Source organism: Siphateles boraxobius, unplaced genomic scaffold (genome assembly GCF_051911475.1).
Source record: "Siphateles boraxobius isolate OS27281-9 unplaced genomic scaffold, OSU_SipBor_1 18, whole genome shotgun sequence".
Taxonomy (NCBI): Eukaryota; Metazoa; Chordata; class Actinopteri; order Cypriniformes; family Leuciscidae; genus Siphateles; species Siphateles boraxobius.
Genome location: NW_027508788.1, coordinates 6,696,839 through 6,724,649, shown reverse-complemented (window position 1 = coordinate 6,724,649; position 27,811 = coordinate 6,696,839). Strand labels below are relative to the sequence as shown.

At 44.1% G+C, this 27,811-nt stretch overlaps 1 protein-coding gene across 4 annotated transcripts in view; it reads left to right on the top strand.

Annotated features, from left to right (window-relative positions):
• Positions 1-19,338, top strand: part of zbtb16a (zinc finger and BTB domain containing 16a) — a 129,355-nt gene extending 110,017 nt beyond the window's left edge. For 2 of the 4 annotated variants that reach the window (XM_077233178.1, XM_077233179.1), the window contains exons 5-7: positions 8,425-8,595; positions 12,957-13,124; positions 14,937-19,338. In XM_077233178.1, the coding sequence (XP_077089293.1) occupies positions 8,425-8,595; positions 12,957-13,124; positions 14,937-15,166 (569 nt within the window). In that variant the 3' untranslated portion in view covers positions 15,167-19,338. Of the gene's footprint in view, positions 1-8,424; positions 8,596-12,953; positions 13,125-14,936 lie in introns of all 4 variants that reach the window. The other 2 variants (XM_077233176.1, XM_077233177.1) reach the window with 1 other exon arrangement.
• The last annotated feature ends 8,473 nt before the right edge of the window (positions 19,339-27,811 follow it).

Here is a 27,811-nt window from a genome sequence, read left to right as displayed (position 1 = left end):
CTTTGCAGGTTCATGATTAATGGACGTGTCAGGCACCGCCTCCCCGGGGTGACCGTCTTTCTCTGGCTTTCAGAACCTCACTGTGAGTGTATTGGGCAATCGGGGAGCTGTCCATGTCTCTCCCATAGGTGGATCTCGAACACGAGATGATGAAAGAGAACAATAGGTTACTATCGTAACCCCGGTTCTCTGAAACATCGAGTGGAGAGATCCACCAGCTTTGCCCCGCTTGCTGCACGAGAAGCGAATATACTTACTGAGGAATAGCAGCGCGCCCAGATGTTATATGCCCTTAGGTGAGGGGGTGTGGCCTCACCTGGCATTGGCTGCGCGCTTCTGTCTGTCTAGCCAGACTTGGTGCAATTGGATGCTTCTGCAGAGGTCAGGTACGGATGCCCTTCCCCATAGGTGGATCTCTCCACTCGATGTTTCAGAGAACCGGGGTTACGATAGTAACCTATTGTTTTTCTTATTAATATTATTGAGTCAATTTCAGTGACTCCAAAAAATTAGTCGCTGAATCATTTATTCAAACAATTCATTCAAAAACACTGACTCATTCAGAAAAAGAGCATTGAATAACGAAATCTTTGAAGGATTCGTTGAATTGTTCACTCCACCAATTTGTTCAAATACACTTATTCATTCAGGAACGGAATCCATGACTGTCTTTGAATACATCAATGCATCATTTACTCAAATGATTCATTTAAAACGTAGTAATTCAGTTAACACACAGTCGTTGATCGTGGTTTGACTTCATATTGTGTCTAAAATCTAACTTGCTCAATAGTAACTTGTGTAATGTAATGTAATCGTGGTTTTATTACAACTCAAATCCATGCTTATTGTTCATTTATTTAATAACTAGTCATGTAACACATGAGGTGATGTATAGCCAGTTAATCATCGCTGCGAAATAAACCCCTTCAGGATGATAAAAGACCCATCTGGTGACTGTACATTTATCCCTCACTTGTTTGTATAAGAGTGTGCAATAATATAAAAACGAAATCCAATACTCTACCAGAACATGCCCATTGCACCACTGCCATCAGTCGCTGTTGATTCACATCTCATCAAATATACATTAGATCAAACATCATCAACATCCTGCATACTGTGTGCTCATCTAGGTAGTGCATTCCAAGTGGAGATGCAGAACAGGTGTGTCATAATGTCAGGCTCTTCGCTGAGCAACAGGTGACATCACACCTCACTGCAGTGGCAACAGAAAGAGCAGCAGGAATTGTTTTCCAACAGCACAGTGAATTGAAACGCAAACTAATTGACTTTGGTCTCACCAGCTTAGAATGGCACTCCTTCTCCATGTGGGGTTTCTCAGAGCTGGCTTCGGCCCTGTGGGAAACTCCGTTACATCGTCTAACTCTCACATTAAGTTTTAATCACAGCCCAGTTCAGTTTGTTTGTGTAAAAAAGTTGCATTTGATCTGTACTGAATTCTTAAATGAAATAATAATGGTTGTACGCAGGGGTTAAATTGGGATTTATCATGTGGGGGTGCTCTCCCTAGGGGGCTCTGGGGGTATACCCCCTCGTGAATTAAAAAAACAAAAAAAAACATTAAATAGCACTTTCTGGAGAGTTTTGTGCAAAGAAATGGAGAAATTGAGTATTACATGATATGTGAAAAACTGCAAGGTTAAGAGCATATACTGTGCATTGTTGTAGTATCAACAGGTATTAGGACATTTAGCATTTACATTACTGTTAATCAGTCATCACTTGATTACATATTGTATTACCTTGTTATGATATATAGTGACCCATACAATGTGCCAAACATAATGTGCCACATGAAGAGACAGTGCAGCATATGACAGTAGCAACAGCTGAGAAGATTTGGGTCTGTGGTGACCAGGTCCACCTCACACACACTTCCTTCTCCCATTCTGTCTCTTTACTACTACAACAAAACACACACACTCATCCTACTCTGCATAATTTCTCATCAAGATATGCACAAGACACAAAAATAAAATCAATCTATCCTTGTGGAAAGGTTTCTTGGTAGCTAAATGTAGGTCTAGCAAGTCTTATATATCTGTAATTCACACAGATCAAATACAAATATGCCGACTGAATATATTGCTAGTTTATTTTGAGTAGCCTGCTAGCAGTTCTCTCGGCAGTTTGCTGATAATCAGGTGCGTTCAGTAAAATGCTCAAAACATCTCCTGAGAAAAATCACATGGTCAACCTAGTCTTGGTTATTTAATTACCTTGTCATTCAAGGCCAGAGCACTTTTTGTACATTTCTGGAACTTTTCCGTGCTTCAACTTCCCGCGCAACTACGAATCTCCCAGGAATATTCATTATATATTGCTGCGTACATTTATCCGTGTCACCTAGATGCGCGTGCGTGAGCGGTGCGCGATCATGGTCGACTGACAACGAAAGCAGCTGAACAAGAACACGGCCGTGTTCCGATTGTTCTCAGCTCCGCCGAGACAAAATAGACATGCCATTTCAAAAATCTTTAATTTATTGTCATAAATATGTTTTCAAAAGCATTACTTTCATCAAATTTTATGTGACATAATTTCCAGTAGGCAATTGACTGCAAACAAGCAGGCTTATGTGCCGGGGCTGAGCCCCGGAGAGCCCCGGCCCAATTTAACCACTGGTTGTACGTATATGAGCTTTAAAGCCATCCATTCTAGTGTTCTCCTAAAAGTTGGAAAAATCTACTTTTAGCACATTTATGCTTTTTTTTTATATCAGATGCTCGCTAGAATGAGAATGTCCCTCCCCCTGCAAACAAATGTGCATGGCTATAATGTAACCAAAGCCCTTCATTACTGTATGTCTTGCCCAGACTCCCTTTTGCATTGCAAATAAGTCAACGCAGAACAGAAAAATGCTTTTGTCAAGTGGTTTCAATGGGTCTCTAGGTGATTGTGATTGTCTAAGTGTTATGTAGTGTACTATGCTAGACATGGTTATCTTCTTAGTCAGGGATGATGCAGGCACACATTCTCACACCCACCCTAGAGTTTTGAGGTGTTTGCAGTGGTGAACACAAGCAGAACACCCCCATCGCCTAAATGCTGTGGCACACCCACTGTTAAGTAATGGCCAATGCTTCTTCAGGGCCATTAACTTAAAACTGCGATGGAGCCAAGAGGCCCTTATAAATAGACACAGGAGTGGAGGTAGACACAGGAATTATGCCAAAATTCAGGCACCAGCAGCAGCAGCCAAAGCCATTTCTCTATCCAGGTGTCACTTTGTCCAACTCAATTTTGCACTGTAATAGAGGCGAGTGGGTCAGCCACTTCTCTCTCTCTCTCTAGTTCTTTTTCTCTGCCTTACCCTTCAGTACCTCACAGAAGAGTTTCTCCCAGCTAGGCCATTTACTTGTGACGCTCTTTACTTCACACTGAGGAACACTTAATTCCAGCTAACACCAATCACATGGACACTGCACTTCCCTTCATGGCTGCCGCTTTATCAACTGTCCCCCCTGCCCTTCTTCTGTTCCCAAAATAGTGTTATTTCTTCAGTGGAAGTGTTCTTACCACTTCAGAAATATGATGCATCAAGGGGTGAACTGTATGATGTGTTATTTGACTAATTATTTTTCAAATAAGTTCAGTAAAGTCTGAAACAAGATGGCGCCGCGGATGGCTGCCTGTTGCGGGGCTCTCCAGCTATTGTGTTGTTTTTGTTCGTTTGTTCTGCGTTTAGTCATTCTTTTCCTATCAGTTTCACCAGACGAACTACTGGACAGTAGGAAACACACACCAGAAACCTTTTGTACAGTTTTTGATTATTCGGATGTTTTCCTGGACATTCTCGTCGGAGGGGCAGCGGTGTTGTTCAAACGCGCGGTCAGACGCAAACACGGGAAGCGTGCCGGTGCGCTGGTTAAACTCCGCGAGCGCGGCCTCCGCACTGCACTCCCCAGTATTCATCTCGCAAATCTCCGATCCCTTCCTAACAAAACGGACGAACAACTTCTCCTCACCCGCACTAACAAGGATTTTTTAAACTCTGCTGCTCTGTGCTTCACCAAAACCTGGCTGAGTGAAGCCATACCGGACAACGCAATACATCTGCCGGGCTTCCAGCTGTTCCGAGCGGATCGCGTCGCGGAGCTAACGGGGAAAACGAGAGGTGGTGGATTGTGTTTCTACATTAATGAAAGTTGGTGTTCAGATGTAACAACACTGAAGAAGATGTGCTCACCTAATTTAGAGGCACATTTCATAAACTATAAACCCTTTTACCCGCCTCGGGAATTTTCCTCTTTCATTCTCGTGAATGTTTACATCCCTCCAGACGCGTGCATGAGCACAGCGCTACAACAGCTGGCTGAACAAATAGCTGAAACAGAACAAAGGTATCCTGACTCTCTTTTAATCATTCTTGGGGATTTTAACAAAGCAAATCTTTCCCGTGAACTACCAAAATACAGACAGCACGTTACATGTCCCACCAGAGACAGTAATATACTGGACCACTGTTACACCACAATAAAGAATGCGTATCACTCCGTCTCTCGGGCAGCTTTGGGGCTCTCTGATCACTGTTTGGTTCATCTCATACCGACCTACAGGCAGAAACTGAAATCAGCTAAACCTGTAATAAGGACTGTAAAAAGATGGACTAATGAAGCAGAGCAGAATCTACAGGCCTGCTTTGATTGCACTGATTGGACTGTTTTTGAAGCTGCTACCAACGATCTGGATGAGCTCACAGATACTGTAACATCATATATAAGTTTCTGTGAGGATACATGCATTCCTACCAGGACATTCTTATCATTTACTAATGATAAACCATGGTTTACTGGGAAACTCAGACACCTTCGTCATGCCAAAGAGGATGCCTACAGAAGTGGGGATAAAATCTTGTATAACCAGGCCAGAAACAAACTGACAAAGGAGATCAGAGTTGCTAAAATAAGCTACTCTGAAAAACTGAAAAAACAGTTTTCAGCCAACGACCCATCATCAGTCTGGAATAGCCTGAGGAACATCATCAACTACAAGTCACCATCCCCTCGATCTGTGGACAATCAACACCTGGCTAATGATTTAAACTCATTTTATTGCAGGTTTGAAAAGCCCTCATTCACACCACACACCGGCTCTGACCTGCACTTCACACATTCACCATCACCTCCTGCACCCCCATTACTCCCCCCTCCTGACATCCAACCTGAGCTTAAGTCTGTGTGGAGGACGTGAGCAGAGTCTTCAAAAAACAGAAGACTAGGAAAGCCTCAGGCCCAAACGGCATCTCATCTGCTTGTCTAAAAGCCTGCGCTGACCAACTGGCCCCGGTCTTCACGCAGATCTTTAACAGATCATTGTAGCAGTGTGAAGTTCCCTGCTGCTTCAAACGCTCCACTATCATTCCTGTCCCCAAAAAAAACAAAATCACTGGACTTAATGACTACAGACCTGTCGCTCTCGCGTCTGTGGTCATGAAGTCGTTTGAAAGACTGGTGTTGGCCCACCTGAAGGACATCACTGGACCCCTGCTGGATCCCTTTCAGTTTGCTTACAGAGCAAACAGGTCTGTGGATGATGCAGTCAACATGGGACTGCATTATATCCTGCAACATCTCGACAGACCTGGGACTTATGCAAGGATCTTATTTGTGGACTTCAGTTCGGCCTTCAATACCATCATACCTGATCTTCTCACAGCCAAACTGACACAGCTCTCCATACCATCCTCGATCTGTCAGTGGATCTCCAGCTTTCTGACGGACCGGCAGCAGCGAGTGAGACTGGGGAAACACACATCCAGGACTCTCACCACCAGCACTGGCACCCCCCAAGGGTGTGTTCTCTCCCCACTGCTCTTCTCCCTGTACACTAATGACTGCACTTCTAAAGACCCCACTATCAAGCTCCTGAAATTTGCAGACAACACCACTGTCATCGGTCTCATCCGAAACGGTGACGAGTCTGCTTACAGACTGGAGGTTCAACAGCTGGCTGTCTGGTGCAGTTATAACAACCTTGAGCTGAACACGCTCAAAACAGTGGAGATGATCGTGGACTTCAGGAGGAACAGCCCAGCACTCCCCCCACTCACCATCATGAACAGCACTTTGGAAGCAGTGGAGTCATTCAGGTTCCTGGGCACTATCATCTCTCAGGACCTGAAGTGGGACAATCACATTGACTCCACTGTGAAAAAGGCCCAGCAGAGACTGTACTTACTTCGCCAGCTGAGGAAGTCCAACTTGCCACAGGAGCTGCTGATTCAGTTCTACTCAGCCGTTATTGAGTCTGTTTTATGCACTTCCATCACTGTCTGGTTTGGTTCAGCTACCAAATCAGACATCAGGAGACTACAACGGACAGTCCGGACTGCGGAGAGGATTATTGGTGCCCCCCTGCCATCCCTCCAGGACCTGTACTCTTCCAGAGTGAGGAAGAGAGCAGGTAAAATCATCACAGACTCCACTCACCCTGGACACCTCCTGTTTGAACTGTTACCTTCAGGACGGCGACTCAAATCACTGGCCACTAGAACATCTCGGCACAGGAACAGTTTCTTCCCACAGGCCATCTTCCTTCTGAACAGTTAACATATCTCCCAAGGCATATGCCTGTAAGTGCAATACTCCCACTGTTTAGTGCAATATCCTAAAAATTCAGGTAATTTTTATATTTATATTTATTCATACTATACAAAATACTGTAAATTTGTTCGTTATCTGTAAATGTTTATTCTGACAAAACCCAACTGTGACCATATATTTTTATAGTATTTTCATATTTTTTATAATTTTATTTGTAGAATTTGTATTACTATTTGTATTACTATTACTTGTTGTATCTGTATTTGTATATGTGCACTGGAAGCCTCAGTACCAAGGAAAATTCCTTGTGTGTGCAAGCACACATGGCAATAAAGCTCTTTCTGATTCTGATTCTGATATATATATTTTGTAATTAATACTTATTTTCTAATTAATACTATTCAGTAAGGACACATTACATATACACGTGAAGTGACATTTTAAATAAATTTTTAATGTTACAAAAGATTTATATTTTATATACATAAAATAAACATCACTTACTATCCTTAGACTTTTCTAATTATTTGAATGAAATAAAAATAGCATTTTATGTAATTGATCTGAAATGTGGCCAAATCTCCAAATATTGTACCATTTTTAAAAAGACGTGGGCCCAGAGTACATGGTCATTGATTGAGCTTTTCTAAAAGGGGAATACTTGAAATGAAAAGTGGGTGAATTATCATCATTAAATCTTTCAGTCTCCACTAATGTGGGATTTTAAGAGCAATCACGGAGCAGCACTGGTGATGTGGCTTAGTCTTTCCCTCCGCCTCATCCAGACCCTTGAGCACCCTGGGTCAGAGTCCACCTAACCTTTTGCATTCCTCAGAGCCTTTTCTCCCTACCCCCTGCCCTCTTTCCTCCTGTCACCCTGTCTTTCATCTCCCTCCACCCGCCCCCTTGAAAATGTGCTTTTTATGTTTCTTTAGGTTTTAGGTTTGCTGAAGCAAACTTTCATTTCACAACTCCAAACTTCTTTTGGATTTTCTTCCTTAATCAATGCCCTCCTCGTTTCATCGATAAACCGAGAGACGTAAGGAGTCATTAAAGATGGAGACAGCGAAAGGGGGGGGGGGGGGAATAGAACAGGAATAGTCGTTTCTCTCGCTCACCTCAAACTCCTCCTCTCATCCTCTCAATCGCTCCCGTTTTTTTCTCCAGCAAATGCTGATTGATCGAGCTTTATGAACATGAGACTGGGGCTCCTCATAGATTTTTAAATTAGTGGCAGCTTTGCCCCAAAGATGTGTTATCGACTCATGAAATAGAAGCGAAGCTTAAAACACTCCCACTTTCCCCAGAGTTTTCTAGAGCCTGATAATTGAAAAAAGTGTGAAGTGTGAGTCTGTGTATTAGAGTTAAGCAAAGGAAGAGGGAAAATTGTTCACTTTGCACCTTTTATTTTTTTAAACGCATGGGTAAAATTCAGTTTTTTTTTAGATGAAGAATTCAATGATTTTGGTAATATTAATTCTAGGTATCTTACAGCTCTAGTCTTTTTGTCCTTTCAGTTTATCTGTTATCTGACCTCTTGTGGCACTGTATTATATGTGCATCTCACCCTGTGGTACAGAATGAGATTCTCCTATTGATCAACTGAGACTTGAGTGCATTTTATTTTCTAAATGAATCATTGTCCCTTTCAGCTTGATTGTCCAGTTTTTGCAGTGAACGTGATTCAGAAGAACCAGAGTTTCTGCACAACATGCATCGCCAAACTAATAATGATCGTTTTCTAAAATGGATCAGACAAATAGAAAATACTCAATTAGCTGGGTTGTCAGGACACATACAATGCTGTAAATGGTGTTGTACATGCATGCTAACATCTCTCTCTGTCTGTTCTCAGGATCCGATATGGCCATCTTCTGTTTGCTGTGCGGGAAGCGCTTCCAGACGCAGACGGCTCTGCAACAGCACATGGAGGTCCACGCAGGCGTGCGCAGCTACATCTGCAGCGAGTGTAACCGCACATTTCCCAGCCACACCGCACTCAAGCGCCATCTCCGTTCACATACAGGTCTCTCATCAGCTCTATACTACTTTAGTTTCTGTGTCTAAACGTCACGCATTTGTGCTTAAACCGACAGCCTCAGGAGCCACATTTTTGGAATGAATCAGAAATACTCATTTGATTCTTTGAAGGTTTATGCACATCCGTCAAGCCAAATGATTATACACGCCGAGATGTGATTCACCCTGTAGAGTGTTTAAATCAGGATCCTGGTACAGTCATTGTGTCAACCTTTTTTTCCCACCCGTCATCCCATCACCTTTTGGATGGAGGTGGATGGAATGAAGATAGCAGGCTGAAGTGACATGTCATTTAGCGAAAGGCCACAGCGCTGTGATGGCTTGTGACAGCGCAGATATCACCCTCCCCAGTCGTGCTAGCCCTGCTATATGGCGGTTTCATCCCCATGTGGCCAGGCACGCGGCTGAGCAGATGCGACGACTCGGGAACGGTCTCCATTACTGTCTCTGAATATGAGACACTGGAAATGAATCCCATTTTCTCCAGAAAGCCTTTTTCACCCTTCGTCTCTGACCTTAAATAACAGTCTGATGTGTCAGAGTTGCTTTACTTGGCGACAGCAGGAATGAATATTTGAAGCGAAAGAGGGAGATGAGCAAAGCCCGCCTGTTTACAGGCTGCCCTGCCGTTATTGGGCGGCTGATGGTACAAGACGGCCAAGCGCTTACTGTACTCACTTGTCCTCGTCGGACTGCACATCGGAGCCGACGCTCCTGCCTGCACGCATAAATGTCAACGGTCTGCTTTGCTGCAGACGAGGCGGAGGGATATAGAGGCTGTGACGCAGTGTCGCGCTAGTTTGAACCCAATTCTCTGTGGGCGTGTATTAAATTACAATGAGCGCTAGCAAGCACCTCGTTTAATGTGATGTGGGGGCTTTTGTCAAGAAGCTGAAAGGAAAAAAATGCTATTGGCACTTGCAAAAACCACAGAAAATAAGTCTCTGATTATTTTTTTTTAAAGAGGACAAAAAGGAAGACTCACTGCTCGCGTTTAATTCTCCTTTGATCTTCTTAATCTCATTCACAGTGTATTTTTTTTAGTGCTGGAAACTGAGTCGCAGATATGATAAGCACTGGATATTCCTCAGAGCCGTGTTTCCCATACCCTTTTATCTTATTTATTCCAACAACACCATCAATAGGGCTCAAGTACCATTTCATCAATTCCACACCAGAAATTTTAAACTTATTGTGTACTTAGTAGTATATCATCTAGCATTAATGTAAATACAATTAAATTTAAAGTAAAGCCATTATTACATTGATTTACTTTAAAAACAATCACTACTGTGTGTTACTCACCAAGTGGCCTATATACAACTTCGTTTGCCTTTCAACCATATACTTTCTCAAAAGACTTTCTCAAAAACTTTTAATTTTGCAGATGTTAAGTTCATAAAATGTGGGAAACTTTGTTTAAATGTTGCAGTTCAGTCCGGGAAATTTAAATTTGTACTTACGTTTTACATGCAATACTTTGGTTTCTGTGCTTTGTGACGTAAATGGTGGAGGGGAGAATATAGTTAATGGTTTTGAAATGTCGTCCTCAGAAATCTGCTTCTCTCCGATGTCTTTAAATGTCAGCTTTACCATCACAGGAATAAATTACATTTTAAAATGTATCAAAATAGAAAACAGTTATTTTAAATTGAAATATTTCACAATATTGCTGTTTTCACTGTATTTTTGATCAAATAAATTCAGCCTTGGTGCATTAAATGAAAAGTGCACTAAATACATAAAATTGTAGAATACTATATAATAATTTGACAACCCTTATTCTTTTAAGTTGTATAGGTTGAAGTGAGCAAAATCATTGTATTTTCTGGGATACATCACAACTTTGCTGAAACAATTGTGCGATAGCTCGACGTATCCCTGATTTCCTCCATGTGTGTGGTGCCCACTCAGAAATAACTTAAATGAGTGATTATGGCCCACACAGTCATTACTCAGTAATTCAAACCCAGTCCTACCTTGTCCTAAATGCTGATGCGGAAACGATTTTAACAGGATTTCAGAGAATGATTACACGCGTTTCTGCTGATTTTAGAGGGGATTTTCTGTTCTTGAATGTACTTGCTCATGTACGTTTACAGGCGCACACAGTGTGAGCGAACGCTGGCATCCATTAGGGCTGATAATCATGGCAGCCCCCTCGCTCCCCCCTCGATTCCGCATGCTGCCGGCCGTGCCTCGTTAATATTCCGTTGTTGTTCTGTGCTTGTGTTTTATTCGGAGCCCATTTTCCATCTGCGGCGGGTGTTTTGTGTTCGCAGCTGTGTTTGATAGTGCAGCCCAGTCGAGACCCTGGCAGTGATGGATCCTTGATTTACGCTGCTTAGCGCATAATGAACTCGGCCCCTGCCTTAACGTAAGCCTTGGCCCTGCCAGACGGCTGGCAGTGCCCGCAGACCCCAGCCAGGTACGCCACCGCAGCAGTCCCCTGGGGCACGGGGACGCAGGTGGCAGCCCCCAAGCTTCCCAAATGTCTTTCCCGCCCTCTTTGTGCCTCGCAGCCACCAGACTTGCACACAGACACAGAAAGGAACCAAAGAACACGCAGTCGGTGACAGCATCTTGATCTATCACCTTGTATCTTTACTGCCTCAAAGCCTAATGTATTCCAAACAAAGCAAAGCCGCCAAACAGAATTTGATAAGCAAATTACCTTCTGTTTATAGCAGTGACATGCTCCATTTACATAACAGGTAGCTTAAAAAAAACACCAGGTGATATGAATTTGTGCCTTGTGGTATGGAAAGAGAGCTGTCACAAATTATTTCATCAAATAAAGATTAAAGATGCTTTCACCAAAGGGTAGAAACAAGCCTGCGGATTTAACTCCTGGCTAGTTTTCTGGAGGCTAGCGCAAATGTCTTCGGTTGAAGAGCCAGCTTAGGCGCAATTAAAGTCAGGTGAATTTGACGCGATTGCTATGCTCGTCGCGTGCCGGAGAGTCAGGGAGCGTGATGGATTGTAATCTCTTCTGCGGAAGCGCCAAATTTCGTTCAGCAACTGATAACTTCATGCACACAAATAAATACTGTCACTTTTATTGATTTCTGAAATGTATGTTGTTGTTGTTTTTTTACTGTTTCATGTCGTCGTCTTTTTTGCTCCCTGCTTTTTTCTCTCTCCCATTATTGCCAAAGCGAATACTGTGGAGCCCGAGCAGCCGTGTAAATGTGAGGCGTTTAGCTGCGTCTCGCCACAAAACGTGCCTGAGGAAATTGACATTGTCTGGTAACGGGAGGCGGCGAGAGTCTGAGCATGACAGTACATAACGAGAAATGCAATTTATTCCCAGGCACGGTACCGCTCGGACAGCCAGATAATGAAACGCGTAGGTCATAGACGATGACTTAAACCCTTCGCACAGAAGTGAAATGCATTAAATATGGGGAACATTACACGCCTGGCAGAGTCGCGCATCTGTACGGAGAGAGAGTGATATATGGTTAGCTGATAGGGAGACACAGAAACGCAATTAGTGTAGAGAGCAGAAAAAGAAACACCCCCGCATATCATAATATCACTGATTACTGACATCTGAATATCCATTACAGAGCAGGAAGACAGGACGATATAGCCGAGATGACCTATAACAGACAACTGGTGATGGTGTAATGGCTTAATTTAAAATAAATATCATAGTCCAGCTGCATAATGCTTTGTGAATGGAGAAAAATCACTTGAGCTTTTGTATAGGTCTTTTTTGTTTTTAAATGTTTTTGAAAATTGTCTTTAACCTTTATTCTTCAATTGTTTTTTGTTTTTTTTAACTGAAATGCACTTTTTTTATTATGTTTTCTGACATTTTTAAAACATTTTCATTTTACAGCCTTTTGTATGTTTATCTGGTTGAAATTAAATGTGTTGTGATAATAAATTTCTAATGTCCGTTTTACACTGATGCACATTGGAAATTAAAATTAGTTGTTTTTCGGCAAATAATCCATTGGATTCTTTCCAATGATTTCCAATGTGTATCCGTGTAAAACAGAGTATAAAGTCAGTGTAAACACTAAAAAGGAGTCACTTACGCTTCAGCCTAGTTAGTGCTCACGGGACAGGACACAAAAATCTGAGGAAAAGGACACAAGGTCTAGCTAGGACCAAGGAGCGGGACCGAAGCACAGCAAGTTTTTAATATATTTATTAGTACAGAATGACTAACGTTTCGACGCCATGCGTCTTCTTCACGACAACATTGCCATTTGTTGTCACTAGAGGTACAGAAATGACACCTTTAAATGTAATTTAGGGGTGAAATAAGGTGATTATTGTTTATGACTACCATTAACTCGCATGTACCATACTGACCGGACCTCTGTTCAGCAGGTGACCACCCGTTTGAATGTGAGTTCTGCGGAAGCTGCTTCCGAGACGAGAGCACGCTGAAAGGACACAAGCGCATCCACACCGGAGAGAAGCCCTATGAATGTAACGGCTGCGGCAAGAAGTTCAGCCTCAAACACCAGCTAGAGACCCACTACCGTGTCCATACAGGTACTGTGCACTCCTTCCTGTTTATCAAGCCTAGAGAAATCGGAATGTTAACATTATAGACCTCCCTGGTTTTTAGTAACACTTTTGATCCAGCAATAGGCCCCACTTAAATCACGTTAAGCGCTACAGAGGTATGTCGCAGCTTTCTGTTGTCCTTGTCAGCAGGTGAGCATCATATCAGATCTTTAGATCAGTTCTGTGGCCGATGCTAGTGTAGGCCATGCCTCTGTTTGGCTTCAGAGCAGACCTGTGTAAAGAGCTCTCTTTCCTCCTGTTAAGGTGATATCTGATTGATTCTCACGTCTTGGCGCTCTGTAAAGCCCACACCAAAGGGCTGGCCATTTCCAGTGCTGTCAGCTCGCTCTTTTACAAAGGGATTAATGCGGTACTGTAGAGACCAGGTCACACAACGGGCACCAAACTGTCTCCTCCTCTCTGCCACTCAAAAAAACGATACCGTTAAGCCAAACTATCAAGAAAGCCTGTCAAATAATTGGCTTCTTTGGGGTGGGGATGGAGCAAAGCTTTGGCGGCGAGCACACAGCTCCCGAGATAACAAGAACAACGACAAGCTCACAGTCAAAGGCCACCGCATGCAAAAAGGGAGCCGCTTGATGAAGCATCGACATTGGCAGCACCGCTTGCTGTCGATGGGCAATCAATAACCCGGCTCCATTTGCAATTCATTATTGCCTGGTTATCTGAGGCTGCCCTGTTTACAGTGCAGTTAAAGTACACTGACCGCACGTGCGTGTATCACTGAAGTCCCGACGGTTTAATGACCGCCTCATTAGGGCATCTGCATACGCAAACGCAGACGGACGTGACATTGCTCGAACCCCCGAGGTCAAGGTTCCTCAATCCCTCCGTTAAACAGAAGACCTAAGTAAACAACGGAGAGACTTTGCATTTTACCCAGCACAAGCATTCTTCAATCCTCAACTTATCAATGCTTTCCCTAGTGACATTTTTAAAGGTCAACGTTTAGATGACTTATTTTCACTGTCAGGGATAATGTGCTGCGCTTTGCGTTTCAGTCTCTTTAATAGGTTTCTTAAATAGCAACTTTCAGAACCAAAGACAAATTTGCTGTTTAACTATGTGGTTATTTTGTCCTATGCAACATTTACTGCTGTTCCATGTGTTTTTGATTTATTTTTTTGTCTCAATGCTGCAAAATTGTCGTACATTTACTCTGTTCTGAGACAATAGAGGGAAAATTTGTTGTATAGACAAATTTCCTAGCATTTGCTAATTAATTTAGTCTTTTATGCGCACCATGGCTGAATGTATTTGATCAGAAATACAACTAAAAAGAGTAATATTGTAAAATGTTATTAAAATGAAAATATATTCATATGTTTTAAAATGTATTTTGTAATTCATTTGATTTAGATAATTAAGCTGAATTTCCAGCAACCATTACAGCAGTCTTCAGTGTCACGTGATCCTTTAGAAATCATTCTAATATGCAGAAGAAACTTTTCTTTTTATTAGGAATGTTGGTTGCACTTTATTTTACATTACATGTACTTACAGTGTATTTACCTAAGAAAGCACTGGTTAATATAAGGTAACTACATGGGTTCAGGGTTAGTACCTAGTTATTACCCAGTTATTGTAATTGCTATAAGTACATAGTATGTACATGCGGAACAGGACTCTAAAATAAAGTGCAACCGCAATGTTGGAATGTTGACTTTCCATGCAGATGAATATTCTTGTCTGTTCACAAATATAAAAGCAGAACCCAGTGTACAACATCTCTTGGTGTGCCTTGCAAAGTCCTGACATTTTGTATTCTCTGTGCAGGTGAGAAGCCGTTTGAGTGCAAGCTCTGCCACCAGCGCTCCAGGGACTACTCGGCCATGATCAAACACCTGCGCACCCACAACGGAGCCTCTCCGTACCAGTGCACCATCTGCCTGGAATACTGCCCCAGCCTCTCCGCCATGCAGAAGCACATGAAGGGCCACAAGCCTGAAGACATCCCCCCGGACTGGAGGATAGAGAAGACTTACCTGTACCTCTGCTACGTCTGAAGGGGGGGGGTGGCGGGGCGGGAAGGGGAGTGGGAGGGCGAGGGGTTAAAGCACCTGGAAACACAGTCAGGAAATGGACGGATTTGTCGCCTGGCAGAGGCAGAGTGTGAACAGGAACGAGAAAGACAGAAATCTTACCCATCAGTATCGCAAAAAAAAAAGCATCATGTTGTAGCCGTTCACAGCACGAATCATATAAGAGGTTAATTCTCTACATGTCCGCTCAAAATACTTATACATGTCTTATATCAGTCAAACGACACACTTCAACAATGATCCCTCCTCTTCGTAAGGACGCCCTCTCCTGGTGCACGATAGTAGTGTGAACGAGACACAGTGTTTATCTCTGAGTTGTCAGTGCACGAAGCACTTAGATCCGTCAGTGTTAACGTGCCAGTCAGGTACTCCACAACAAATATGAACCGTCATGTTCATCAGGGTCATTACTGCAAACTGGGACGTAAGCTTCCTGCAAAACGTGCTCACGATGCCCATCTTGACAGTCAGTGCATAGATCCCTCCTACATGATTCACATTCATTAAGGGCTTATTGGTTTAACCAGTGTACAAATCAGCTAAGCTCTCAGTACTCTGCTTATCAATGTCATTTTTCACTTTTTTTCTCCTCTCGCATAGCTTCGTACCGCATATTACAAGCTAACTTCACGACGACAGTTTTTGTTTGATGCTGATTTCTCAAGCGCACATTTCAAGTACATGTTCACATTAGCTCTTTCTTTGCGCCCAAGTCTAAAAAGCAGTTAACCGTTTAAAACTTGGCAATACATACATAACATCCATTACACACTAGACATCTAATTAACTGTTTATGCTGTTGTTATAGAGACCAAAATGATGACTAAAGCTGCTTTTGTCAGTGGCTTGTAGACAGAGCGGCACTGTGACGTACAGGGGCTCGTCCGCACATATCCGTGTGTTCGCAGGGGGTCACAAGGCTCGGGAACGCTGGGATGAAAGAACAGAGCAGATCAACTCTTTTGTTTTGATTCCTTTCGCTTTGTCTGTGTTTCCTATTATTACCTTGATTTACTTCAGCACATCGTACTTGAATTACCTCGTTTTTTTGTGACCTCATGAGCTAGTGTTTTAATTTTTCCTTTGTATATTTGATCGTATGCTTTGCGTTTGTCCTTCGAGCAGGGGAGATTTGAAGTGGCGTGCGCTTTTAAGTACTTAAGAAATTAAGTGCCATGGTGAAGAGAGATTATTTGTCTTTTTTGTTTATTTTCTTTGCATTAATATTACCAAACTTGGTATTATGTTGTTTTTTGTTTGTTTTTTACTAACCCTGCTTGTTGAAGAGCTTGTGGGTTTGGTTGTTTTTTGTAAGCTACCTCTAAGTTTTGTTTCTTTTGGTTGTTTCGTTTGCAAAAAGCACATTATTGCGTTTTGCATTATTGCAACTTCATCTCACGCTTTCAAGTGTTGTATGTCGGAAGCTGCGAATATGAAAGGGTAAGATTTGCTTATAGGAAAAGTGGATTACAAAAAAAAAGGCATAACTTTCCCTATCAGTCCCCCCCACCCCTGTAAATGTTACCTTAAGAGCAGAAAAGAGATTTCTGAAGCCTTAAGTTCGGGGTCGGAGTTGATCTGGGAGGTGCGTATGGAACAAGTGAAGTGTAGTACTTTAAAGTCTGAAAAAACAAAACAAAATGTTAAACTTGAAAATATGTGAATAGAATTGTAGTTTTGTAATGTGAAAAAAGAAGGTTCACAGAGTGTGAGCCACCAAGAACAGGTCATATGCAGCGGTGCATTGTGCGTTGGACAATTGGGACTGCAAGTGGTAATCAAAGATGAAAGGAAGGAAAAAAAAACTCAAATCCTGTCAGTTGACATGTTTCTTTGTATGAGTGTAGTCCTGAGCAAGAGCCAACAGAGGCCATTTGATATATAAAATTGTGATATTTTTGTATTAAGTGTCAGTCCCTTTTTCCATTTGTTGAGGTTGCAGCGGGGCAAAACTTTGTAGTTCTTTTTTTATATCATTATTCTCTGGTTTGAATCGTTTGCCTTGCTCCTCTTCTGTAATGTTGGACAGTGCGTGATCCTATAGTGGTAAATGTTGCTTTCTGGATGTCAATACATTGCAGGTGAAGGACTAAATCAGCCACATTCTCCTTTGTGAAAATAACAACAAACAAACGAAAAAAGAAAAGAAAAATGAGGTGATGCCAATGATCAATTCCATTGCACACGATCTCTCAAACAAAACAATCAATGTTGCCAACGTTTTGTTTTTTACTTGAAGTGACTAAAAAAAAAGAAGGGATGGGAAGACGCATCAAAGGAAACGTAATTGTTGTGTGTCTTGCCGTTGTTTTCTGGAAAACACTGTGAGTTCGGGCATCTTTTGCCCCCTGTGAGAATTTTAAAAACTAGTAGCTCCATGAAATAAGGCAGAAATATATATTTTGTTCTGTAAATGGATAATGTCGACTGATGTTAAATGGGTAAAACAGAGTTTTGCTGTATGTGGCAACAATACGAGATATTAAGTCACATGCTAGTGTAACACTTTGATTTTGTACTTTGCTTTGAGTGTGTGTTTGAGACTGAAAGAGTGTGTATTGTGTGTGTGTGTGCGCGTGAGAGCACGTTAGTGTCAAATGCACTAATCTGAAAGTCATGTTCTATGCCACTTTTCTCTCACCATGATTAAAAAAATATTGGCATTGATATAGTTCTTCCCTCAATGTTCTTCGGATGTTTCTGTAATATCTTTGTGCCTAAATGAAATTGTTCAACAAATTGTTCACATATATCTGCTTAGTTTCTGTATTTTCAAGAAATTTATTGGTGTCTTCAGGGCTCCAGGGGTGCCATGATGATCTCAGATCGATTCACTTGTTTTAATAATTATCATTTGGTCTATTTTCAGTGGTTCCACTGGCGACCGATCGAATGCAACGGCACTGTAGTGTTTTATACACAGTTCAAAAAGACAAGCTAAACATTCCTTGGATAGGAATATGTGCGTTTTTCACAATGAATATCCTACTTTGAGGGGGAAAACTTAATGTTTGAGAATCAAACTTGCTTTCATTTCCTCGTTTTTGTTTTGTTTTTTTAGCCTCAGCAACAGGTTTGCTGATTAAACCTTTCAACAACGTCCCTTTAACATTCGGCGAGTTGTTGATGGATGCGTATGTACTGCCCCTACTAGACATGTCTTATTTGTTGTTTAAAGTACTTATGTTAAAGAAACGGTTCGCCACATGTCATCATTGCATCCCTGGAGTTGGCTCACTGTGTTCCAGTGTGGTGTTCTAGAAAGAGTAGCCATTTCATGCTGTGTTGCCATGCATGTGCCATTGAGGTCAAAACTAAACTGTTTGAGTAACAAAGCACCAAGACGTTGTCTTTTATTTTGTTTATTATTTTTTTTTTTATTAGCACTGAGGACCAATTGCCCTGTCGGACCAAGCATAAAGCTTTTTTATGTATCAAATGAGTTTCTCTCTTCCCCCTCTCTCTACTGTATCCCCCTCTCCTTTACTGGCTTGTCTGGATTTTCTTTTGTCCCCCATTGTGACAGCACAAGTGCCAGTCCTGTTGCTCTTTAAGAATATAGTGTTTTGTTTCTGGGGTTTTTATTTTTGTTTGTTCTATTATTATTATTTGAATTGTTATAGTTACGTCTACCTCAGCACCTAATCTTAGCCTAATCTTAGAAGGTGCCCAATTTTTTTTCTTTTTTTTCTGTTTGTTGTCAATTGTACACACTTTTTTTGCATTAGAGCTTTGCAGAGGTCCTTTGTCTTTTCCAGCAACATGCTATTTTTTGTAGCACTACTTTGTGTATGTTGTGCTACAATATTGGCATCAGTTTCCTTTCCTGATGTAGTCTTTCTTTCGGTGTAGGATCAGACACATCTCTTTGTAACATTTCAGTGTTCTCTGATGGAGTGTGAAAAAATAAAGAATTTAAAGAGAATGAATGCTGCAGGTTTTCTTCTCAGTGTTGTCACTAAGTAAATTTTGTGCCTTTAATAGTGAAAGATATTTTTTACATCCTACTAACAGTAGATTGTTTTTGTAGTGTTTTTTTTTGTATTTTTTTATTTTATTTATGAGTCTCAAAATAACAATGTTCAGTTGTATTCCTTAAATCTGCAGTTAGAAAAAAAATAAAAAAATGGACTTAAGTTTGTCTGGCCTTTTCATCTGTTCAACACAGTTATTAATCCTTCATACAACTATTTGAATATTTTGTCATTTATTCACCCTCGTGTAGTTTTAAACCCATATGATAGACTGTCGTATGTGGAACGCCAAAGGAAATGTTATGTGGAATGTTCAAGATGCTCTTCGTTATAAAATAAAAAGTGAATGTTGACCACAGCTGTAAAAACAAGATTACATAACTTACAATCTGTTTTCAAACGAAGCAGAAATGGCATGGACTGCTGCTCCTGGTCACCATCCACTTCTAATGTACAGAAGAAATCAGCGTGAACAATGTACAGTAGGCTTGGAACGACATGAGGGTGTTTTCTCTTTAAATCACCTGAAAATGTCTTTCAAATTTTGAGTTAATTTGCTATCCTTCATGATGCTTAATTGCTGTTGTTCGTTATAGGCGTCTTGAAGCTTGTAAAACAAGGTTAGACAGTTACATTACTCGTCAGCAGTGTTGGGGAAACGCATTGTAATGCTAGTTATGTAATCGGATAACTTTTTTTCAAGTAACAAGTTAATGGATTACTTTTAAATTTACAAAAAAATATCAAAAAAAGTAGAGCCTTTTACATTTGCCAAAAATAAAACTTTTGTTTTTATTATTAAAAAAACAAATAAACAGCAAGCATCGCGTTAGTTCTGGCAGGTCACGTTAGTCAAGCTCGCATCATCTGATCCACGTTTACCTATAGTAATACGACGCCTATCACTGTATACATATCTACTCGGTTACTCACGTAACCTCAGTTCCCTGAGTTAGGGAACGAGTATTGCGTAGCTATACGCAGTGGGGAAACTCCTTTTCCTCGATTTACTGAAGCCTTTATGTAAAGCGCATTTGCAGCTGCACAGCTAGAACATGAGCGTCTGGCTCGCTCATAGGCTGCGCTGCGGCAACTGCACATCCAATGGCGCAGGCGCCTCTGACGTGCAACCAATGAGATCACTCTGCGTCATACACGTCAGAGCCCGCCAAGGGGGCGTGACTTCAGTCTATAATAGCCCCCGAATTCGCCATTATAGCAGGTTTAACGACTGAAGCGACAACTTGCCATGTTACCCTAGTGCGGCTGGCTACGCAATACTCGTTCCCTAACTCAGGGAACTGAGGTTACGTGAGTAACCGAGTAGTTCCCTTTCGAACGGTCACTTCGTATTGCGTAGCTATACGCAGTGGGGACGCCATGCAAAACGCCGCACTGAGTAACTGGCTGTCACTGCAACTCAGGACCCCTGAGCGTACAGAACAAGCCATAACCGCATAATTTATGTAAAAATAGACCAGACACCGTCAGATCTCCGTAGTATACATCAGTAGAAATACCCAATATACTACACCAATGAACCCAGACTCTGTCGGGGTTATTAGTATACGAACATATACCCAGGCAAGTGGGTTTATATATGAAATCTTAACCAGCTAAAGCGGGTTGATATCTGTTATGGAATATAACCGGCCGAAGCGGGTTTTATATATGTATGGAATTTATATATGTCATATAACCGGCCAAAGCGGGTTTTGTATATGTCATATAACCGGCCCAAAGCGGGTTTATATATATATAAATATAACCAGCCACAGCGGGTTTATGTATGAACTAAAACCGGCCAGCAGCGGGTTTCATGTATATATGTGAATGTGATTGTGCACAGTAATATATGACAAGACCGGCCACCCACGGGTCTTAATCATACCGAAAGCACCTTCGCCTGCAGGGAAGGCACTTCCATATTATAAAAACTCATAAATGTGGAAGGCGAGGACCAGCCGGCCGCATCACAAATATCACTAATGGGAATGCCAGATGACCAAGCCCATGACGAGGCCATACCTCTGGTTGAATCGGCCTTGACGCCTATAGGGCAAACTTGACCCGCTGCGGTATAAGCCATAGAAATAGCATCCACTATCCATCTAGACAGTCTTTGCTTAGTGACTGGATCCCCCTTGGATCTACCACCAAAGCAGACAAAAAGCTGTTCTGATTGTCTAAAAGACGCAGAACGCTCCAGATAGATTCTCAGCGCTCTAACAGGGCAGAGAAGATTAACCTCTCCATCCTCTGCAGAAGGAGGGAGGGCTGATAACGTCACCACCTGTGCTCTGAACGGTGTTGAGAGCACTTTAGGAACGTAACCATGTCTGGGCTTGAGGATGACTCTGGAGTCATCTGGACCCCACTCCAAACATGCAGGGCTCACAGAGAGTGCCTGCAGATCTCCCACTCGCTTGATAGATGCCAAAGCCATAAGGAGAGCGGTCTTCAGCGAGAGGGGTTTTAGATCAACCGATTGGAGCGGTTCGAAAGGTGGACCTTTCAGAGCCCCCAGGACCGTGGAGAGGTCCCAAGATGGCACAGATGGAGGTCTGGAGGGGTTCATTCTCCTAGCACCTTTAAGGAATCTGACGACCAGGTCGTTTCTTCCTAGTGACTGGCCAGCCACCAGAACATGATGTGCTGCTATGGCTGCCACATACACTTTGAGCGTGGACGGGGAGCGACCCGCATCCAGCAGCTCCTGTAAGAATGAGAGAACTACAGATATCTCACATGACTCTGGGTCAGCCTGATTTTTCGAGCACCAGCTGGAAAAACCCGACCATTTCGAAGCGTAAAGGCGCCGAGTCGACGGGGCCCTGGCTTCAGATATAGTGCTTAAGACCTTCTCAGGAAGGTCTTTGGGTACCCGTTGAGGGGCCACACATGGAGGGCCCATAAATCGGGTCTCGGATGCCACAATGTCCCGTTCGCCTGTGTGAGGAGGTCTTTCCTCAGTGGGACAGGCCATGGGATTGTGTCCGATAACTGAACCAGTTCCGGGAACCACGGTCTGGTTTTCCAGAGAGGGGCCACCAGAAGGACTGGGCACCCGCTCTCTCTGACCCGTTTGATGACTTGTGGAATCATCGAGACGGGGGGAAAGGCATAAAGGGGACGGTTGGGCCAGACATGGGCCAGCGCGTCCCTGTCCTTCGAGAAGAACAATTTGCAGTGGGTGTTGATTCTCGAGGCGAACAGGTCGACTTCGGCCTCGCCAAACACCTTCCATATCAGACTGACCGTCTGTGGGTTCAGGGACCACTCGCCGAGGGGAGTGTTGCCCCGTGAAAGCATATCCGCGCCCACATTCTGGATGCCCGGTATATGCGCTGCTCTCAGAGAGCTCAGGTTGGTTTGTGCCCATAAGAGGAGGTCTCTCGCCATCGCATGCAGGTTTCCTGACCTGATGCCCCCCTGGCGATTTATGTTGGCCACCACTGATATATTGTCTGTGCGGACTAAAACGTGGTGACCCCTGAGGTTCGACAGAAATGCTTTTAGGGCCAATCCAACTGCTTTCATCTCCAGACAGTTGATATGTAAGCTCTGCTCCGTGCTCGACCAGAGGCCGGATGCAGGCATGCCCTCGTGCAGCGCTCCCCAACCCAGGTTGGACGCATCTGTAAGAACCATTTTCCTTCTGGAAATTGTTCCCATTGTCACCCCCTCGTGGTACCAGTTCTGCGCTCGCCAGGGAATCAGGGTTCTTAAACAACCGTGATTTACCATAATGCGCAAGTTGCCTGACTGCCATGCGTGAGTTGGCACACGCCGTTTCAGCCAATGCTGCAGCGGGCGCATGCGCAGTAATCCCAAGCGGAGTACTGGCGATGCTGCTGCCATGAGACCAAGCAGTTTCTGAAATTTCTTCAGTGGCGCGTGCTCGCGCGCTCTGAAAGTGCCTGTAAGCGCTCGCACTGAGAGCGCGCGCTCTGGTGTGAGTCGCGCTGTCATGGCTCTCGAGTCTAAAACTGTACCCAGAAAGATCACACTCTGGCTGGGGGTTAGTTTGCTTTTTGACACATTGATTGTGAAACCCAGGCATTTTAGATGGCTGAGAATCAAATCCCTGTGAGCTAATAGCTCGGTTCTCGACTGTGCCAGCACCAGCCAGTCGTCGAGATAATTTAACACACGCACTCCCTGATGTCTCAGGGGAGAAAGCGCTGCATCCACACACTTCGTGAATGTACGGGGTGCTAACGATAGACCGAACGGCAGAACGGTGTATTGATAAGCTTGGCCCTCGAAGGCGAATCTCAAGAATGGCCTGTGACGAGGGTTTATCTGAATGTGAAAGTAAGCGTCTTTCAGATCCATTGTGACAAACCAATCCCCCGTGCGCACTTGCGTGAGGATATGTTTGATAGTTAACATTTTGAACGGCCGTCTCATGAGAGCTTTGTTCAAATGTCTCAAATCTAGAATGGGTCTGAGACCGCCGTCTTTTTTCGGAATCAGAAAATAGCGGCTGTAAAAACCCATGTGTTTTAGCGCGGGGGGGACTAATTCTATCGCCCCTTTTGCTAATAGATTCTGTACTTCGGTGCGAAGCACGTGCCCCACGTTGCTTCTCACCGAAGTCTCGAGAACCGCCTGAAATTTCGGGGGTCTGCGAGCGAATTGGAGCGAGTAACCTCGCTTTATAGTGTTTATGACCCAACTCGACACACCGGGGATAGCTTGCCAGGCTAGAACACGTGTGGCTAGGGCTTGACACACTGACTGGGGCTGGTCGCCTAATGTAGGGGGACCGGATACCCTTATCATGTGATTTGTGCATACATTGAGTATTGGACTGACTGTACAGGCATTCGCGTGTGGGGATGTCAGTGTTACAACAGGGGAGGGGCCGCCTAATGAAGGGGGACCTGATACCCTTATATTGTGATTTGTGCACACATTGAGTATTGGACTGACTGTACAAGCATTTGCGTGTAGGGAAGGCAGTATTATAACGGGGGAGGGGCCGCCTGATGAAGGGGGACCGTGAACCCACGTGTTGTGTTTGTGAAACATACTCTTTTTGTGCTTTATATGGGTCGCCGTGAAAATGGCGTTTGTTTGCAAGAACGCGCTTACTGTTGCGGGCCTGTTTGCAGTAATAAAATCCCCAGCCACCTGAACTGAACAAGGGGCTGTGGGAAGTTTTGTTGACTTCTTCGAGGGTGGTCCGGCGAGTGCGGGACCCGTGCCCTCTCTCTTTCCCCTGCATGCTAGGACGACTTTGGCGGCGCTGTGTGAGGCGCGGCGCTTGGTCTGGGGCCTTGGCGTCGGGGAAGCGGGAAGCGCTTGGTTGCTCTCGGCTGGCGCTGGGCATCAGCCGCAGGGCGGGGCTGAGAGGCCTGCTTCGTGGGCTTTGTTGGCCGAGGCGTCGGCGGGGCTAGCTTGTGAGCACTCGACGCCGAGCTAGAGCGCTTAGGCAGGAAGTGACGCATGGCCTGGGACGCTTTCTGTGCCTCGGTGTATCTTTCTGAGAACCCCTTCACTGCCGGGCCGAAGAGGCCGGTGCTGGATACTGGGGCGTCGAGGAACTTTGTTCTCTCCGCGTCCTTCAGTGAGGGTAAGCCAGAGGTGGCGCTCGAGCACGACCAAACTCGCCATATTCCTCCCGATAGCCTGCGCTGTGGCCTTAGTAGCTCTCAGGGCCAGGTCTGTGGCGCTCCGAAGGTCCCGAAAAGCCTCAGGGTCCGGGCCAGCCTCGTCCATAGACCGGAGGAGTTTGGCCTGGTAAACCTGCAGCACGGCCATCGTGTGCAGGGCCGATGCAGCCTGACCGGAGGCGGAATACGCGCGTCCGGCGAGGGCTGAAGTGCTACGGCACGGCTTGTTGGGATGCACAGCTCTAGTTCGCCAGCTAGCAGCTGTGTTCGGGCAGAGATGAGCGGCCAACGCCTCTTCGAGGGGCGGCAACGACTCATAGCCTTTTTCCGCTGCTCCGTCCACGGAGGAGAGCGTCGCGAAAACTGCGGGGCCTCGTGTAGAATAAGGAGAGCGCCAGGCCTTGGTAAGCTCCTCGTGTACCTCAGGAAAAAATGGCGCTGGCTTGTGACGAGGGGCCTGTTGGTGCCCTGGCAGAAACCAGCCATCCAGCCGACTTCGAGGGGGTTCAGCGGGCGCGGCCCACTCGAGCTCGAGGTCCGCTACGGCCTGCGTCAGGATCCGAAGCATTTCCGCGTCGGAGTTAGTCCTGGTAGCTGAGGCGTTGGGCGTTGGCTGGGAAGCCATGACGGGGTCGAAAGAGCCCGGCCATTCTTCCTCAGACGCAGCGATAGACAGGCTGTCGTCGTGCTCGCTAGGCCCGCCGAAGGAGACAAGGCCCGCCACGTGGGGGGGGCGCTGATCTCCCTCGAACAGGACCGGAGATGAACGGGTTGGAGAGAGTGAGGCACGCGGGGACGAGGCCGCCGTGCGTTCACTAACATCCATGTTCTCCGGCTGCCGTTGGCTGCGGCGCTTCTTCTTCCTTGGCTGAAGTAGGGCCGGAAAAGGAAGCGCGGGAGAGGCGGCGTCGCCGTCACGGGAGAGGGCTAGCCGAGTTCGCAGCACGGAGATAGGCATGCTCTCGCAGGCCGCACATCCGCCGGCAGATAGTGCATTCTCCGCGTGGTGAAGTCCCAGGCATGGAATGCAGCTAGCGTGTTCGTCCGCCTCGTGCAGCTTGCATCCGCACGTGGCGCAGGTCTTAACACGATGCATTTGAACAACGCTCGTACAAATAATACAATATACAAAGAGCAATGAAAAGGATATCGCCGGATAGCCACAGGAGAGACGGCGTCAGGAGAAACACGGTGAAATGTGTCGTCTGCTGAACTGTAGCTGGCTCAGGCTGAAGGCTTGTTCGACGGCGAAGGCTCAATAAATGGTCAGAGATGGGAAGTTTGTCGCTGAAGGAGTAAAATCTGCTATAATGGCGAATTCGGGGGCTATTATAGACTGAGGTCACGCCCCCTTGGCGGGCTCTGACGTGTATGACGCAGAGTGATCTCATTGATTGCACGTCAGAGGCGCCTGCGCCATTGGATGTGCAGTTGCCGCAGCGCAGCCTATGAGCGAGCCAGACGCTCATGTTCTAGCTGTGCAGCTGCAAATGCGCTTTACATAAAGGCTTCAGTAAATCGAGGAAAAGGAGTTTCCCCACTGCGTATAGCTACGCAATACGAAGTGACCGTTCGAAAGGGAAATATAAGCTCCTTCAGTATTATCAACAGCTCTTGCGTTTCTCAGGAGCAATTACCCTCCTCCATTCCCAGTTCCTCCTCTTATCTGCTAGGATTTTTTTTCCCCCTTGAATCAGAATAAATTCTCAAATTATGTTGTACTTTAAATCTTGAATTAACGATATTGCATGCTTTCATGTTGCTGTTCCGTTTACCCTAAGGGGGTTATTGCTGCTCTCCCTGCTATTATCCAGGCTAGGCTGCATGGATGCGCAGGGAGTTCTCGCCCAGAACGGAACCATAGGCCTATCACCAATCCTAAATGTAGGCCTATGCTAATTGTCAATCGTATTTTACGATAGTGGTCCTGACGGAACTAGCCAAGGTGAGAAAATGTAACTGATTAACTAATATTGTAATGCATTACTTTAAAAAGTATCTTCCCCGACACTGCTGATTAGTCTGATTCAGCCTTATTTTATTTATTTTTTTATTGGGAAAAGTGAGTAGGAAAAGCATATAAAAGCTCATGGCTGCATTTTCAGTTAGCACCACCTGCAGCTGAGATGATGGCAAATCCTACGAACTTTAATATTACAGTTAAAGAGAGTAGGGGGGGACTAAACAAGACCGTGAGACCGATCTTGATGCGAATACATTATCTGATAAATCCTTAAGATAGCAAAGTGGAGTCACAGGTAGTGTATCATTAAGAGAACAGGTTCTGTGCCTTCACTGCCTGCTCTCATTATCATTGGAGATAAATAGACTGAAACAAAAGCAGTCTCTGCTTCTCTTTTATTCTGGGGGGAGACAAAGCTAAGAATACAAACCTTATTGCTTTAGTGAGTCTGTCTGTGTTCATTACATAGAGCTCTGTGTTAATACCAGGAACCATCTGAGCAAATAATGGCAATTCGCTGCTATGCTAATGCTCCCTCTGGTATTGTATCTGTCTAACACTCTGTGTGTGTGTGTTTGAGTTATGATCCTGTTGAATTATTGTAAACATCTGCCAGTGTTAAGGCTCGACACACAGCGAAAGCTCAGCCTAACTGCTGGCAAATTTTAGTGTTTATATATTTTTATGTATTATGTAAATGAAAACAGACATGTTTTATGTGATCCCAAATTGCGAACTTATTTATTCATGTTCTGAATACTTTCAACATAAATATGTTATATTTATATATTATATCATAAGCAGTGGTTCAATAAGTTCTTATAATTACTTAAAATTACTAGCTACTAATTACATCTTCAACAGTGTAATTAGATTCCTGTACTAATTACTCTCTAAAAAATAGCATTATTACTTTCTAAATCCCATATCAACCTCAACCAGTTATACAACACAGGGACACGTATTAACATGCTCTTTTAATTCTTTCAACTAAATAATATAAAATTGCACAAGTTATTATTGAACTGACTATAGTATTTAATGCGATTGC